The 17,785-nt window shown below is 38.3% G+C and overlaps 1 protein-coding gene across 1 annotated transcript in view; it reads left to right on the forward strand.

Moving 5' to 3' along the window:
* The window catches only part of tnca (tenascin Ca), a gene marked incomplete at its 5' end in the record, with an annotated part of 74,098 nt that overhangs the window by 23,073 nt on the left and 33,240 nt on the right, over positions 1–17,785 (forward strand). Inside the window, 4 exons of the mRNA XM_079815906.1 lie at positions 1,262–1,654; positions 6,615–7,046; positions 8,430–8,708; positions 14,665–14,937. Of these exons, the coding sequence (XP_079672032.1) occupies positions 1,262–1,654; positions 6,615–7,046; positions 8,430–8,708; positions 14,665–14,937 (1,377 nt within the window). The remainder of the gene's footprint in view (positions 1–1,261; positions 1,655–6,614; positions 7,047–8,429; positions 8,709–14,664; positions 14,938–17,785) is intronic.

A 17,785-nucleotide genomic window follows, 5' to 3' on the forward strand; every position in this document is an offset into this window, starting at 1 on the left:
TTAATACTGCTAGTAAGCATGCATTCATGTTAGGAAAAGGCTAATTCATGCTAGCAAACATGTTAATTCATGTTAGCATTGTTAAAACATGCAAACAACATGTTAAATAATGCTAGCAACATTTTAAATCATGATTGCAAAATGTTAATTCATGTTAAAACATACTAAATAATGCTAACATGCTATTTCATGCTAGCAACATGTCAATTAATGCTAGCAATGTGTTAAAACATGTTAACAACATGATAAATCATACTAGCAAAACATGCTAAGTCATGCTTGAAATGTTAAAACATGTTAGCAAAAAATGTTAATTCATGCTATCAGTGTGGTAAAATCATGGTAATAACATGCTAATTAATGTTAAAACATGCTAAATAATTTCAGCAAAGTATTAAACTAATGCTAGCAATGTGTTAAAACATGCTAGCAAAATGCTAAATCATTTCAGCAAAGTGTTAATTAATGCTAGCAATGTGTTAAAACATGTTAATTCATTTTAGCAAATTAGCTAAAACATGTTGACAAATTGTTAATTTATGTTTGCAAACATGCTAGCAACATGCTAATTCATGTTAGTAACGTGTTAGAACATGTTAATTCATGATAGCAATTCTTGTCTTTCTCTTTCTTCTTCACTAAATTTAAAGCTTATAAACTTTCATACGGCTTTGTCAAGCCAACATCAAAGTTTGTCCCAACGAACGTAACTCATCTAGTTCACGTTGAGCCAGTTCAGTTTTGACTTCACATTTACAGAAAGTAACTAACTTCTGCAAATCTGCATTGAAAGATAAGGTGGATAGAATCATAACACACATGACGGAAACAGTGTATGTTAAGCGGGTTCAACAGATCTACATACTGGTTGTAGTGCATTGTTTGCGTTTGTGCTCTTGCGTGAAGAATGTTTCCAGGCTTAACTAATAAACACTGTGTCCAAACCAGCTGCCACACCTTAAAGCAACACGTGACAGAATCTGAATATGCCCAAACTCAAATCTCTTTCCACACAGCTGTATATTATACATCAAATACGGTCCGATTATTTGCGGTTTTGTGACATTTTCACTTTCAGGAAGTGTATTGTGTTGCACCTGGTAAGGGAACAGTGTGAGGCCTTCTTGCTGACATTAATTTGATGCATCTGTCTAGATGATTTTCAATCATATTTGGTCTTGAATGAAGGGGTTTGCACATGTTATCATGCTGTTTCATCCGTTGTTGCCCAGTTTCAAATGTTTTTGTCTTTTTCTTGTAGCATCTTTCACTTTTTATCTAGCGAACACATTTCCTGAGCTCGGTTCAGCCAAAGGCACTGACGACAATGTCATTAGCTTTGTGCCTCTCGACAACTCAGAGAGCCCATTCTCTGGGAACGGATACGAGGATCCGACCGGCACCTTGACCGTGTCCAATGTCACATCCGATGGATTTGATCTTACGTGGGAGTCAAATATGCACATTGGCTATGATAGTTACACTGTAGAACTTAAAGATTTCTCAGGGAAGTGGAACAAGGAGGTTCATCTCCATGGGGAGGTGAATGGCACTAAAATCCGTGGTCTAAGAGCTTCCACTGAGTACCAAGTAAGGCTTTATGGAATATCCGATAACCAAAGATCTTCACTACTAGAAGCAGTTGCAGTTACAGGTATAAACTATCTTTGGGTTTCAAGACATCTTGATTGATTTCGTGCCATTGCAGCTTTAAGAAATGTTTGGTTTCATAGGTTTCAGAGTGGAATGACACATTTTGCATGATAGACGATATGCAACTGCTCCCATACGTCAAATGGTAGAGCAATAAACATGCATGATGATGATGTATCAGGACATGGATGCTTATTTGGGCTGGGTGATACAAAAAAAAAAAGTTTGGTTAATTTAAATATTTCAATAAATATTATTCTTTAAAATAAATATTGAATACATAAATAAATGTGGATTTTTCCTTGTGTTAATTTAGCAAATAAAAAATATGTATTCAAATTTAATAGTAAAATTGAATTGTCCATGCCTCGGTGGGTCAGGGCTGTTTTGGCAGCAAAAGGGGATCAACACAATATTAGGAAGGTGGTCATAATGTTATGCCTGATCGGTGTCTATTCAATATTTATCTCGATATTTACTATTTATTTTTTAATAAGAGTATGCAATACATATTTTTATAAATGTCCACATTTATTTATTTTTTATTCAATATTTATTTAATATAATAATTATTTATTTATTTAAATATTTAAATTAACCAAATATTTACTACATAAAAATTACATAAAAATATAATATGGAGACTTCCATGACTTTCATGAGTCATACTGCCAGCAAATATTGATTCAGGCATAGAACTCTAACTGTTATTTTTTGTTTTTCACCCAACCCTAGTGTGTATATGACAAGAATATCCACAAAAGGTCTTGCGGTGGAGAAAATAGTTAATGCTCATAACAGACTAAACTGTGTGTGTGTAGTGAAAGAGCATGACGAGACCGATTAGTACAGAATATTGTTTAACTTGTTCGAGATTTCTGATTTGACTTCATGCATGCCGTTTCCTCAAAACATCTCGAGGTCTGCATGGATTATCCATCAGTCTGAAGTGTCCCATGTACTTCCGCTCTGGTGGACTACTTGGAAACTTCAATAATTAATGGTTCATCATAGCCATTAATGCCAGATGTTTTCAGATACATGCATGCAGATTTCAATAATTCAAGACTGGTAACCTCATTTGCATGTGAATTAAGTTGTATTGCATGCAGTGTGTCTCAAATCTCGAATTTCCTATGAATTATCTGTAGTATGATTGACCATCATAATGTTAATTCATAAAGAATTATAAAATGTACTTTTGAGATTTCAATAGAAATTATTTTACAATTATTTATGGAGTTAATCAAAGAACCACTTCCCAGGATAAACAGGAGATTAATGGTATGTTTCAAGTGAATATAGTCATATTTTAAAGGGGTCACGACATGAGTTTTAAAAATGTAACTTAAATGAAATACTCCGGAGTCAGGGTTAGTCTAAAATGCAGGTTAAACTCACAGCACATGCAGTGATGGAGCTCGCAGCATTTTGAACAGAAACGCTCTGAGTAGTCAGGAGCTGCCCACGTGAACAGTGCGCATAACAGCTTGACTATTTATTTTAGTTTCAAATTGTTTAGTTGTTTTTTACGTCGGTTTTCCGGTGAGTGGCGCGCACCTGCATAGAGCGGATTATTGAGCTGAGCATCATACCGGTCCGCTTCGCTCATTACAGGCTCGTTCTCGTCAGAACCCAAAACCAGGGCTCTGAACCGGTTCAAGGAACGAAAACGAAAACCGGAAATGAACGAAATTTTAAGAGGAACAAAAACGAAATCAAAATCAATTTGAATCGTTCTGAACAGAAACGTTAATTTGAAATGATCATTAACCGGTTAATAACGTTATTTTATCGTTCTCTTTAATATTTTAATTTGGCAGTGACCAATAATGAATAGAGTTGTACAGCATGTGACGTTGACGGATCAAGCGTGAGTGAAATGCCCGCGCACCATCATCAACATCACCGGTAACGCAAGTCAGTGTAGAGCGTGCATTTTCATGCCTCAAGTAGACATTTCTTTCCCCGCTGAGGTCTACAATGAAAGCGCAGGTATTGGAGGACATTCTTTTCGTACGTTTAAATAAGTAATACGGACTTTAAGCTCAATTAGTCTGATTTAGGGTAGTTTATGGATTTCGTTTAAGCCTATCCAAGTAGGTTACTAGCATCTATCAAACATTTTTCCTATAGTCTTTCAGAATGCCAATACAGGTCAATGTTTTCTATATAGAAGTTTGATGCTTCGTATTAAATGGTATGTTATATTGCATTAAATGATCAAGCTTTATTAGCTGACTGAGTTTGATTATGTGATGCAAGGACGTGTTGCGCAGTGTTTGCTTTGAAATTAGCAGTTGACGGTGTATTAAAAGAGCAATGGTTATCCAGTTTATTTATTCTTTATTCATGCAATTTTTAAAACAAGTCGTGTTGAAAAAAAAGTTATGTACAAAGAAAGTTATCACTCTTCTGAAAAGAATAGGCATAAGAGGCCACTTTCGATTGTCTAACGCTCCATTAAAACACGTCAATATTTGTCCCGCTGTTTATGCTTTGTAATTAATGCATGTATTTCTGTTGTGGTTTTTAAAATGTTATGAAATAAATATTCAAGTTTAATTATCATGCGTTATATTATTATTGAGTGAAAATAAGTCTTTATTTATACATATTTGTTTAAAGTATAGGCTAAATTAAAATAACGTTATTAACCGTTATTTTTTTCAAATCAAACCGTTTTCGGAACAGTAATGTTTAATGAGGAACGCAAAAACGGAAACGTTAAAATATCGATTCTGCTCGGAGTGAACCGATTGATATTTTTTCCGTTTTTAAGCCCTGCCCAAAACCCACCGCTACTTGCTGGATAAAGTAGTTAGCTACAGGGAAAAAAAAGTAACTGAGCTACTGACAAGCTACTGAAAAATGTAGGTAAGCTTGTAGCGTCGCTACTTCAATACTGAGCGCCGTCACACCAACACCAACGAAAAGAAAGCTTCTTCCCTGAAGAACTGGCTCTTAGAAACACTGCTTGCAGATTAGAGAGAGGAACAAACAAACCGCTCGGCTCTGAAGCAAACACTTGCTGCTCATTAAATACCTGCGCACTATTGCATGCCAATGTGCATTGGCTCATTTAGTTACACTCAAAGTAGATTGGCTTCTCTAGCGAGGTTCCTTTCCGTCCGTCTTCGACGGGGCGTCGGAAATGACCAACTGAATGGGAACTGAACTCGCATCTGTATACTGTATCAGTGTAGTCACAGCGTCAGTCATTATAATGGCTTCTATTTATTTTTGACATGACGCTCACATCCAGTGTAGGCAAATATCAGTCGTTAAAGGGGTCATATACTGTAGTGCCATTTTTGTACATGTTAATATGATTCTTTAGTGTCTAAATGAAAAGTTTGTAATATACTGTAATTAAAAAATATCATTAGTATTGTAAGAAAACACTCATTTTACCTGGTCAAAAACAGCTCTGTTTTCAGCAAGCCATTTCAGTGCATGTGACTTTAAATGATAATGAGCTTTGCTCACCCCGCCCCTCTGTTCTGCGGGGCGTTCGACACAGCACACGTGTGTTGCCTTGACAACAGTTGAGGGTATATTTTGGATTAAGAATGGCAACGGGAGTCTCTGAGTGCAACCGTATCAATTTGAACCGGAGTCGGACCCGGAACAAGAGGACGGCCCCAACGAAGTTCGACAATTAAGGTTTCTGACGTTTCTGAATGGTTTGTTAACGTAATGTCACTTTGATCTATCTTTTGTACTGGCAGGGTAGCGTAGTGAGATACAAATGCTATGTGTTTACTGATGTATACGTTAGTTCATTGACAGATTGTAGTGTTACCACATTAACTTTATCACCAGCGTAATAACCATAACGCATTGTTCATTATAAACGTGGGATTATGAATTATATTGAGAACGTCATGCATAGAAAGCATGCCGTAATGTAACTTACCCTGTAAACTTTAGCCGCATTTATCGTGAAGCGTGCAAGCGGTTTGCAAAGATTAATATAAAGGTCAATAAAACGTTACACTTACTTCTTCTAGAGGTGCAGCTGGAACACGAATCGTTGGTACGATCCTTTTTTCAAGAGCAGCTTCTTTGTAAAACCTGCTTTATACTGACCGTTGTTTATAAAGCAGTCTGCTGAGAAATGATTCGCAAACATGAAAGCATTGACGTTGATCGGGGGGAATATTCTCTTTGAAAACAAAACTCAGCCACTGCGTCTTCAGCGGTTCGGATTTAGGAACATCAAAATGACTGCTGTGTTCGTTATTACACCCAAGAACAGAACACCACCATCGCTTAGACGCCATTCTGCTCCAGCGTATCAACAATGGTGGACTGATGACAGCTCGCTCAGGGCGGGTCTGTGTTGAAACGCTGCTGTCAATTAACAATCGTGGGAAGGGTGTCTGACCGTGTGACGTCACACGGCCAGACGGCACGATTCGAGACAGGGGAAACCATATAAGGAGATAAAAAAAAAACACTGGATGGATTTTTATCATTATAGGATGGTTGTGTACAGGAACTGCCAACACACATTTCCGTAAAATCAACTTGTAAAAGTGCATGTACCATTATATGACCCCTTTAAGCGACTGAACGCCAGTGGGCGGGGCCTATGGTGCGATGATGTATAACTATTCGTCGATATCTTGCTCTGAAGGCGGGCTTATGCAAAGGTATTTGCCTGTGTGACATCACAGATCCCGCAATATCAAAACAAGCCGTTTTTGGAGCTTGACTTAATAAATGCTTTGTTTATAATGAGGAGGACGTTTTAAGCTATGAAACTTGCAGGATGTTTTAATGCTACAAAGACCTCATATATGTCAAAAGATCAAGGCAAATTCGATTTTTCATGTCGTGACCCCTTTAATTGTGCGCTTAGTCAATGACTTGTTAACCTCTTGTTTCCACAGGAAAAGCACTTCTAATTCTGTCTCGTCTTTAATCTTAAATGCACTGAATATACTTTCCTCTAGCACCAAAGTCTACCTCTCCTGATGTTGTTGCTTTGACCGTAAAAAGTGTTTCGACAACGCTACCACGCCTCCATAAGGAGGCTCAGCCAACACTCTCTACCTCCACTTTTTTAACAGAAGATTTTAAAGCTGAAGCCTCAGGTGATGAACTTGAGGGCCCAAGTCAAGGGCCTCCAAGTGACCTAAGAGTCGCAAATGTGAGCAGAAATAGTTTGAGGCTATCTTGGTCAGCTCCAGAAGGAGCCTTCGATAGCTTCATCATTGAGCTGAACTCAACGTCGAATAAGTCTAAAGACCACATTATTGACGTATCTGGAGAAGCCAGGCAGGTCCACGTTGATGGGCTGACCGCTGGCATTCATTATGAGATTACTTTGTATGGGATGAAGGAGGGCGAAAAATCTCAACCAGTCAATGTTCACGTCAAGACAGGTACATGGACATCAGCTTCAGAAATCAGTGTCATCTGTCATCCGCCATAACGCCAACATTCACAATACTACAAATGTCATTTATCTTGGGAGCATTTCTGCAGGCGTGAAAGAACGGTGGTTTTGCTCATCACAGTTAGGTTTATTTGGCTGGTTTAAAAGATATTTGGGTTCACACCCAGGAACCACACGATTGATTGAAAAACTGCTCTGGGCTTTGGTTTATGTGGACTCAACTATCATGAATGCAATCCGGACACTTTTGGATAATTCTAGCTTGTCTCCTCAGAATGTTATTGTAATGAATCTGCTGCAGAAATGTGCACGTGACGTTCTGTGCACTACCATTTAAAAGTTCAAAAGAAATTATGCTTATGATATTAGAATAAATGTAAGAAATGTATGCTTTTATTCAGCAAGGATGCATTATACAGCATCGGTGAATTTAATTAACATCGATATACTGTCATAGTTTGTTTGGTTTAGCTACTTTAGCTAACATGAACTAAGAATGAACAATATTTTAATGTCAACATTTACTAATACATTATTAAAATCAAAAAGCGGATTTGTTAACATTAGTTAATGCACTGTGAGCAAGCATGAACAGTTTTTTATTATTTTATTAACAAAGATGAATAAATAATGTAACAAATATATGGCTCATTGTTAGTTAATGTTTTAAATACATAATATTAACAAATAAAACCTTATTGTAAAGTGTTACTGTTTTTATTTGTGTATATATATATATATATTATTGAATTTACTCCACTCATTACTCCAGACACTGAAGACCGGAGTAATGATGCTGAAAATTGAGCTTTGCGTCACAGGAATTAATGACATTTTTAATATATGTTAAAATACAAAACATTATTTTAAATTTAGTACTGTTTTACTGTATTTTTGATAAATTAAATGCAGCCTTGGTGAAAACATTTTACAAAAATGTACCGACCCCAAACTTTTCAATGGTAGTGTATACGAAACATTAAATATTATTTCAAGTTCACTTTTTCCAATCAAACTAAATATTTGAGCTAATACCTGAGAAGTGATCCTACCTCTAGTGCCACAAAACACTTGCAGAATTGTTCCTGTGCTTTTCATGAGAAACATCCCTTGGGATTATGGCATGAAGCAATTCTAAATGTTTTTATGTTTTATCTGATCACTCTGACCATTATTTCTCAACGTGAATGATCACCATCTCTGTGCCTCATGTCTGCATTCATATCATCTCATTCCATCTATTAACTGTTTTAATCTGTATCTGTCAATGCGTTTATGCCAGTGGCACTGGCAAGTTGAGCTCATTTCATTATGCAAATGTAATTAATTTCAGTGACAGTAACTCATGTCTGATTTCTTTGTCTGTCAGAGGAGCAGAAGCCCCAGATTGGCAGTCTGAGTGTGTCTGATGTATCTTGGGATAGTTTCAATGTGTCCTGGACCATTGAGGATGGCCCTGCCTTTGACAGTTTTGTGATTGAAGTGGCAAATTCAGCAGGTGGTCCAGAAAGACAGAACCTTTCGGTATCTGGTGATGCACGTAGTTTATGGATGTCTGGGCTCAGCCCTGACACATCCTATACAATTACGCTATACGGAGTGCATCAGGGCTCGATCCTGGGGTCAACCTACACTGAAGCAACTACAGGTACCCATGCTTACCTGGATATCCCTTGGGAAAAACACACTTAATTGCATGTTATTTGCAAATAAATGAAAAAGTATTATAGTTTCATATTATTTATATTAAATTCAATTAGTTGAACTTAAAGGTTTAGATCACCCAAAAATGAAAATTATCCCATAATTTACTCACCCTCAAGCCATCCAAGGTGTGTATAACCTTCTTCTTTCAGCCAAACACAATCATAGTTGTATTAAACAATACCCTTGCTCTTCAAAGCTTTATAATGGGAGTGAATGGTACCTTAGAATTTGAAGCCCAAAAAAGTGCATCCATCCATCATAAAAATAATCCATATGGCTCCAGGGGGTTAGTAAAGGCATTCTGATGCAAAGCTAATATCCATATTTATAACTTTATAAACTATAATCACTGGCTTCCGGTAACGGCTGTACACGAGTCGAGTTCCAGTGGAAGTATGACCTCTGACCCAACGTACAACGTATTGACAAACGCGGAAGAGCAGAGGATAGAGCAAAACAAAATTAAAAATTAAAACCAGTCATGAATTAGACATCTAAAACAAGAATTCTTAACGTCAAAGGAGCTGGAGTATCACGGCTGCTGTTGCAACAGAGATTAAACTGGATCTAAGTGCAGCAGTCTCTAATGACAACAAAATCAAACTAACAGAAATAGTTTTTCAGAAATTAAATAAGTAATACAACCAGTAAACAGAACAAAAGACCACTTAAATGGATCTAGAAGCAGCAAGTAATGTTCCTGAGTCCGTTCCAGTGAGAGAAATTCCAGAGTCCGTTCCAGTGAAACAAATTCCCGAATCTGTTCCAATGAGGGAGATTTCAGAGCCCGGCCTAGAGAGCATTGCGAAAGGCGTCTACTCTCACCTAAGCTTACTCCTACATCCCAGATCATGCGTCGGAAATTCCAGAGTCCGTTCCAGTGAGAGAAATTCCCGAGTCCGTTCCAGTGAGAGAAATTCCCGAGTCCGTTCCAGTGAGAGAAATTCAAATTCCTGAGTCCGTTCCAGTGAGAGAAATTCCCGAGTCCGTTCCAGTGAGAGAAATTCCCGAGTCCGTTCAGTGAGAGAAATTCCAGAGTCCGTTCCAGTGAGAGAAATTCCCGAGTCCGTTCCATTGAGAGAAAGTCCAAAGTCCGTTCCAGTGAGAGAAATTCCGAGTCCGTTCCAGGGAGAGAAATTCCCGAGTCCGTTCCAGTGAGAGAAATTCCTGAGTCCGTTCCAGTGAGAGAAATTCCAGAGTCCGTTCCAGTGAGAGAAATACCCAAGTCCGTTCCAGTGAGAGAAATACCCGAGTCCGTTCCAGTGAGAGAAATTCCAGTGTCCGTTTCAGTGAGAGAAATTCCAGAGTCCGTTCCAGTGAGAGAAATTCCCGAGTCCGTTCCAGTGAGAGAAATTCCAGAGTCCGTTCCAGGGAGAGAAATTCCCGAGTCCGTTCCAGGGAGAGAAATACCCGAGTCCGTTCCAGTGAGAGAAATTCCCGTGTCCGTTCCAGTGAGAGAAATTCCAGTGTCCGTTTCAGTGAGAGAAATTCCAGAGTCCGTTCCAGTGAGAGAAATTCCCGAGTCCGTTCCAGTGAGAGAAATTCCAGTGTCCGTTCCAGTGAGAGAAATTTCAGTGTCCGTTCCAGTGAGAGAAATTCCCGAGTCCGTTCCAGTGAGAGAAATTCCCGAGTCCGTTCCAGTGAGAGAAATTCAAATTCCTGAGTCCGTTCCAGTGAGAGAAATTCCCGAGTCCGTTCCAGTGAGAGAAATTCCCGAGTCCGTTCAGTGAGAGAAATTCCAGAGTCCGTTCCAGTGAGAGAAATTCCCGAGTCCGTTCCATTGAGAGAAAGTCCAAAGTCCGTTCCAGTGAGAGAAATTCCGAGTCCGTTCCAGGGAGAGAAATTCCCGAGTCCGTTCCAGTGAGAGAAATTCCTGAGTCCGTTCCAGTGAGAGAAATTCCAGAGTCCGTTCCAGTGAGAGAAATACCCAAGTCCGTTCCAGTGAGAGAAATACCCGAGTCCGTTCCAGTGAGAGAAATTCCAGTGTCCGTTTCAGTGAGAGAAATTCCAGAGTCCGTTCCAGTGAGAGAAATTCCCGAGTCCGTTCCAGTGAGAGAAATTCCAGAGTCCGTTCCAGGGAGAGAAATTCCCGAGTCCGTTCCAGGGAGAGAAATACCCGAGTCCGTTCCAGTGAGAGAAATTCCCGTGTCCGTTCCAGTGAGAGAAATTCCAGTGTCCGTTTCAGTGAGAGAAATTCCAGAGTCCGTTCCAGTGAGAGAAATTCCAGTGTCCGTTTCAGTGAGAGAAATTCCAGTGTCCGTTTCAGTGAGAGAAATTCCCGAGTCCGTTCCAGTGAGAGAATTTCCCGAGTTCGTTCCAGTGAGAGAAATTCCAGTGTCCGTTCCAGTGAGAGAAATTTCAGTGTCCGTTCCAGTGAGAGAAATTCCCGAGTCCGTTCCAGTGAGAGAATTTCCCGAGTTCGTTCCAGTGAGAGAAAATCCAGAGTCTGTTCCAGTGAAACAAATTCCTGAGTCTGTTCCAATGAGGGAGATTTCAGAGCCCGGCCTAGAGAGCATTGCGAAAGGCGTCTACTCTCACCTAGGCTTACTCCTACATCCCAGGTCAAGCGTCGGGTTAGAGGTCACTCTTCCACCGGAACTAGACTTGTGTACATCCGTTACCAGAAGCCAGTGATTATAGTTTATAAAGTTATAAATATGGATATTTATCTTACAAAAATGCATCTCTTGGCTTCAGAAGGCCCTTTATTAACCCCCTGGAGCCGTATGGATTCCTTTTATGATGGATGGACACACTTTTTTTGGGCTTCAAAATGTCATGAACTCCCATTATAAAGCTTGGAAGAGCCAGGATATTTTTTATTATAACTCTGATTGTGTTTGGCTGAAAGAAGAAAGTCATATACACCTAGGATGGCTTGAGGGTGAGTAAATTATGGGATCATTTTTGGGTGAACTAACCCTTTAATAGTGTTTTTTGACTCACTTAAGTACATATTTATATGTAATTTTTACAAAATTATTTCTGTTGTCTTTGAAATATGCAGAATGTACTGACAAAAATTTATGCTACCAGAATAAATTTGTATGTCATGTAAAAATACATTTTAAAATAAATCATTTAAATATATTATATGTAATTAAACATCTGTAATGATGCTTTAATATAGTACATTTAAAATGTATTACCTTTAAATTTAATATCAAATAAGAAGTAAAACTTAATTTGACATTATTAAAAAGTGCACATTTTAAGTGGTCTTAAGTGTGTTAAGAAACAGTGAAAAGTGAAAAATGAACTTTATTTAAGTACACCTAAGTGGCCCTTTATTAAAATTAATGTTATCTGCAAGTACAGCTTTTTTTAAATATACTTTTAAAGTTTGAAATGCACATTTGATACAATTAAGCACACTTCTTTTTCACAAGGGATGGGAAGCCTATTATCTATTACGCCCTTTTTTCTTCATCTTTTCTCTCTTTCTGACCTTTTTAATTCTAGTTGGGAGCTGTGGTGTCAAGCAGGTGCTTCTGTGCTTTAACATTTCCTTTTAATTCTTCACAAAACCTAAGTATCTTAGTTGCATGTGGCCGATGAGAATGACACACATGAGGATGAACACATAACGGCGTCTCTCGAATGTCCACATTAATTTGTTGATTGTGAAAAGACATCATAACAAAGCTAACTGATTGTCACCTGTACTGTTCCAGCCACTGTGTCGCTCTTGCCCTGAAGTTGACTGCGTTGGGGCAAAGGATATGTTTTGTTTCCATTAATTTCCGTCCACTGAAATCAAAGCTTTGTGTTCAGCAGTAATCATTGTCAACCATTATAAATCATCCGTTTCATCCATCTACCCCAAATGCATGGCAGCACCCATCTCATATATTTACCGCATTGTGGTGAGTTTTGATGTGCAGTGATTGCAACATATTTCATCCTCTTACATATTCATTGACAATTTCATTGACTTTATTGTGATCTCATCATCATACCTTCATCGTTTCACACACCTTTTGATTTGATATAGAAGAAACGTGCATTTGAATAAGTGGCCCGTTCGGATTTAGTGTTTCAATGTCATGGTTCCCAATTTTTTTATCAACTGAACCCTTTTCAATGTAAATCACCCTGAGATTTTAAGTAAATAATTTAACAACACATTCTTATTTTTTTCTGATGTGTTAGATGTCATGTGACCTGCAGGTAAACAAACAAAATATTTCATATTTTTTATTAGCTATGTTTTATATTGTTTTTTATTTTTAAATAATAAATTTTTACATGTTTATGATTTAATTAATGATTAGCTTTTTATCACAAACCCCCTGTCCTTTAATGGCCATTTAACATTTTAGCAGTGTGTTTTTTATTTTATTTCCTAAATGCGATTTAACAAACAATATTAAATAATACTTTAAATGTTTTTTAATTAAGTGCTTTGGTGTGATACAAGGAACACAGTATGATTTAACAAACAATATTAAATAATACGTTTAATAAATTATAAAAATATTTTTATTAAATATATTTCTTGAAATAATTTAAGTAGCCTTACATAAACCAAAAAAGATACTGGCCATCACTGTTATAAAATTCAAAATAATTTAGATGCCGCTCATCCATCTTCTTACATTTTGTTTCTTCTAACATGTTTACTAATTTGTTTAACTCTTCATATTTATATGTTTTTAACCGTTCACAGGAAATACCGCTGTGATATTCAAACATACTACTTTCTGGGCACCATCTGAGAATTGTTTGGATTGGGAACAATCAGAGATTGGCATGGGAATAATTTGGAGTAGAAATCCATCTTTAAACATATTTTGTTTTGATTGCTTCATATGCACTAACGCAATATTCTTGTTAACCTGTTTTGACACTACAGTGAACAAACACAACACAATAACCTCAGTTTTATTCATATCTAAACATGCATTCTTGGAGTGTTTTCATTTTCATTTTTCTTTTTGAAAAAATATTTGTTCTGCTTTTATATTCTGCCCAGCTACTTTCATAGCGGGGCCTGTTTAACATCACGCACCTGCAGTTGTGTAAGCAAACAATTGATGAAAAAAATATTATTTGAATACATTTTATTTATTTATTCATTGGCTTATTATTAATTTGCCACAAAATCTTAATGAAAGCTGTAACCTGTGTGCATGCAAAAATAAATATGCGCTGTTTGCATGCTGCAGACGTGGGATGTGTAAAACAGGCCTAATCCGGCAAGCACAAATAACACTAGTCAGTATTTAGGCTATAACAACTCATGCTAGTTCTTACAGAAAATAGCAAATCATTTCCACAATTAATCTGTCAGAAGTTCCTCGGGTAAAATGATACATGCAAATCATGCATATTGTACAGCAAGGACGTAACATAGACAAGGACCCCCCCCCCCCCATTTAATTTATGCATATTACAATAAGCATATTTCGTGGCACGGTTTCTGGGTTAAATTCGTTAAAGTGCATAAGGCCTTAATATGAGCACGTTTTACTATATCAGCCTTTTTTTATGCACCCTTGAACTTGGCAAATAGGACAATGCACACAGCCGTATTGTGCCATCAGCCCATTTCACGGCGTGGTTTAGACCTTTGTTCATTCATAGTAAAATGTCAGTGACACACAAAGGAAATATGTTATAGATAGTATACATGAAACGGAAATTTGAACCCACAAAAAAAATGCTTTATTTTCTCGCGAGCATGCACGGGTCCCTGTTGGGGCTCGGTACAGACCTAACTTCTTTTACCGTTTTTATGTCTTTTTCTTTATTCCCTTAAATCCCTTTTAATCCTTGTTTAATTCCTTTAAATAAAAAGACTCCCTCGCCCAATATTCAAGACATGGTTACGGCCTTGTTGTACAGTAAGTGCAACTATACATTACTTCTGTTCCAATAACCGTTTCTCCCTTTAGAAAGCGCTCCAGTGGTTGGCAATCTGTATGTGTCTAATATTACATCAGAGAGCTTCTCCATTTCATGGAATGACACGAGAGGAGATATTGAGAGGTTTATCCTGGAGATTATAGACTCTAGCTGGCACCGGGAGCCAGTTGAATATAACCTAACACACAGTACACAGTCGTATGAAATCACTGGGCTACGGCCGACTACTGACTATATAGCTTACCTCACTGGAGTTATGAAGGGAAGGAGAACAGACTCCGTCAGTGCTGTCGCCTCCACAGGTAACTGGAATTCTCTTTTCCTTGCTGTTTTCCCCCGTCTGTTCATATTGGAAATTATAAATCAGGCCTGAAAGGAGTAGTTCACCCAAAAAGTTCACATTTATTTACTCATGTCATTCCGAACCTGTATGTTTTTTATTCTTCTTCATATGTTGAAGATCTCTCTAAATGTGGTGCATATGTCTCCAGTCTTCTGAAGTCATGTGATGCTAACTTTGTATGAGTATCATGCAAACATGAAGATGTAAATCACCGAAAGTTTTAGCATCTGCCTGTGCTCGTGGAAATCTGAATCTGGTGCCCCTTCGACTTGCATCAAATACTGTATGCAAGCACGTATGTGACTACATTAAGAGTGCGTTTACATGAAAACAGAAGTTTTCGCGTACAGATGACAACGTTGTCAAAACAATTCCCGTTCACACGGATCCTCAAAAATTGCTGTATTCTGCTGCCAGGCCAGTAGATGACGATGTTACTTTGTAAAGAAACACTTCGCGTTTATAGACTGAACGTGTAATACGCATGACGTCACGGTTTTTACGAATTCACGTTTTTTGTGGCGATAACAGTATCGTTTTTAAAATTTGCACTTTGAAACCAGTTTTCAAAAGCCCCCCGAAACGCCTTTGTCGTGTAAATGAACGTCCAAAACGCATAAAAAGTTTTCCATATTTAGTTGAAAATGGTGTTGTGTAAATGCCCCCTTTTTTAGTCTGTTACTCACACAAAGCTGCTGTTTGACTTCGAAAGACATAGAATATAGTGCACAAGTTGTACTTTTCCAGCTAACAAAAATACAGTTGTAATCAAATGTATTCAACCCCCAGTGCAAATCAGGTTTATTGGCAAAATGTAGACTTTCATCTGTTTGCAATCAACAAATCAAACAAAAGTCATTGAAATAGCTCAACACAACAAATGATTCAAGTGGTTTCCCCAAATTCAACTGAAAATGCCACTTTTAATGACTTATGCAGTCTCAAAATGATTCAACCCCTTCATGGCAAGCATGTCTAGTACCTAAGGGGCTTTCGCACCGGAGGAACCTTTTCATAGTTCCTAAAGCTATTGGCGGAAGTACCTGGATTTTGACGCGTTTGCCCCACAGGAACTAGGAACAATTTTAGTTCTAGGAACTCCTTTTGAGGGAACTAATTTAGCTCCTATTTCAGAGTAGGGTCTAGAGTTGTAGAGTTATAAACACAACAGGATTCTTCTTCCACGAGGGAGTTTGGAGTGGAAATTGTGGCATTTGTTTCCAGGCGGACCGTTAAAGAACGCAACACACACGTCTTGTGGATATCCTGTAGAATTCAACCAATCAGATGACGACTTCAAAACTCCTGCGGCCGTATTCACGAAACATTTTATCTTACCACAAAGAATTCTCCTAAATGGCAGTAAAAGTTCTTAATTATGAGTTTTCTCTTAAAACCTATTCACAAAGCTGCTGAGAGCAACTTTTACTAAGGAATAGAGAGAGTCTTAAGCTAAGAGTAAGGGCAGGTTGACCTTGTTGCTATGGATGAGGTCATCACGCTTCCTAACTATGACCACAGTGATTGGCTGATAGGGGAGGGATCTGTCAGTGATTTAATTATAGAAATATTTTGTTGAACAAGGTTTCATGCTATATTCAAATAAAATCTTTAAAATAAAAATGTTTCCATATCCAAATAAAGATTTTAAAAAGTTTTAAACAAGTGTCACTAATTATAGGTTCAGCTAATTGTCAGCCTCTTACATGTCTGCATCTCGAGAGATTGCAGAAAATAAACAAAGTTTTATAAACAAAGTTTGTGAGGAGGACGTTTAAACTGTCTATCAGTATAGAGGAGGTAGAGGCCCTCAAATCTAGGCCCTAGCCCGGCCCTGGCCTGAGACGCTGAGGCCCTAGCCCTAGCCTCTCAAATCAACACTTGACTTGTCTTGTTGCTTATAATAAAATCCATAGATATAAAACACTTCAAGCATCACAATGTTAGTTTAAACATTTAGCCTATATCACCACCACAGTAAAAACGCATTTTTGACAAGCTGAGGCAGGCTGATGCTGCTCGCAAACGAAACGGGCTACACAATCTAAACAAATAATAATACAAAAAAACCTGCAGGTTGTCTTACCTTACACCTCTCCGCAAAATGAATATAAATCCTATCTTCAATTCCCGCGCTATATGCACATTAAACGGAGTTCACGTCAACGAAAGCAACAGATATGAGCTGCTTTTGATTCATCATCTCATTTCAAGATCAAAGACCGCAATATGAGAACGAGCGACCTAAGCACTGGTGAGATCATTTAGTCTCATTAGTTTTAATGAAGATGATTGTGTTTTTGAGCATCTAAGACTTCAGTTTCACTTGCGGCCGTTTGCGTGTTGGCTTGTTTTACTCATTTGCGGCGATGCGTGTTGCATTGCGCCGTACTCGAAACACTGTGCGAGCAAGTCTTGACAGTTGCGGACTCGCGATATCATGATCTCATGTTGTTTCCACCAGCGCAGCACATGTCATTGTTTCTTTTAATTAATGAATGTCTAAAATATAAAACGAAGGAGAAGCCTAAAAAAGGCCCAAAGCCCGGCCCGTGTTTGAGGTATGACGTGAAAATTGGCCCGAAGCCCGGCCCTGGGGCATAAAAAAGTCGGGGCCCTTCGGGCTCAGGCAGAAGTGCAGGGCTCTAAGAGGAGGTATATATACAGCTGAGAGCCGACTCACCTGGTTACCTCGACAGTTTTCTACATCCCTCCGTCACCCTGATCCTCACTCACGGTATGCAATGCGGGGCAGAACTCCGGGTTTGGGCTAAATTCCAAGCTCGGAGCCCTCGAGCTCCTCGGAC

The sequence above is a fragment of the Gobio gobio genome (assembly GCF_949357685.1).
Source record: "Gobio gobio genome assembly, chromosome: 4".
Taxonomy (NCBI): domain Eukaryota; kingdom Metazoa; phylum Chordata; class Actinopteri; order Cypriniformes; family Gobionidae; genus Gobio; species Gobio gobio.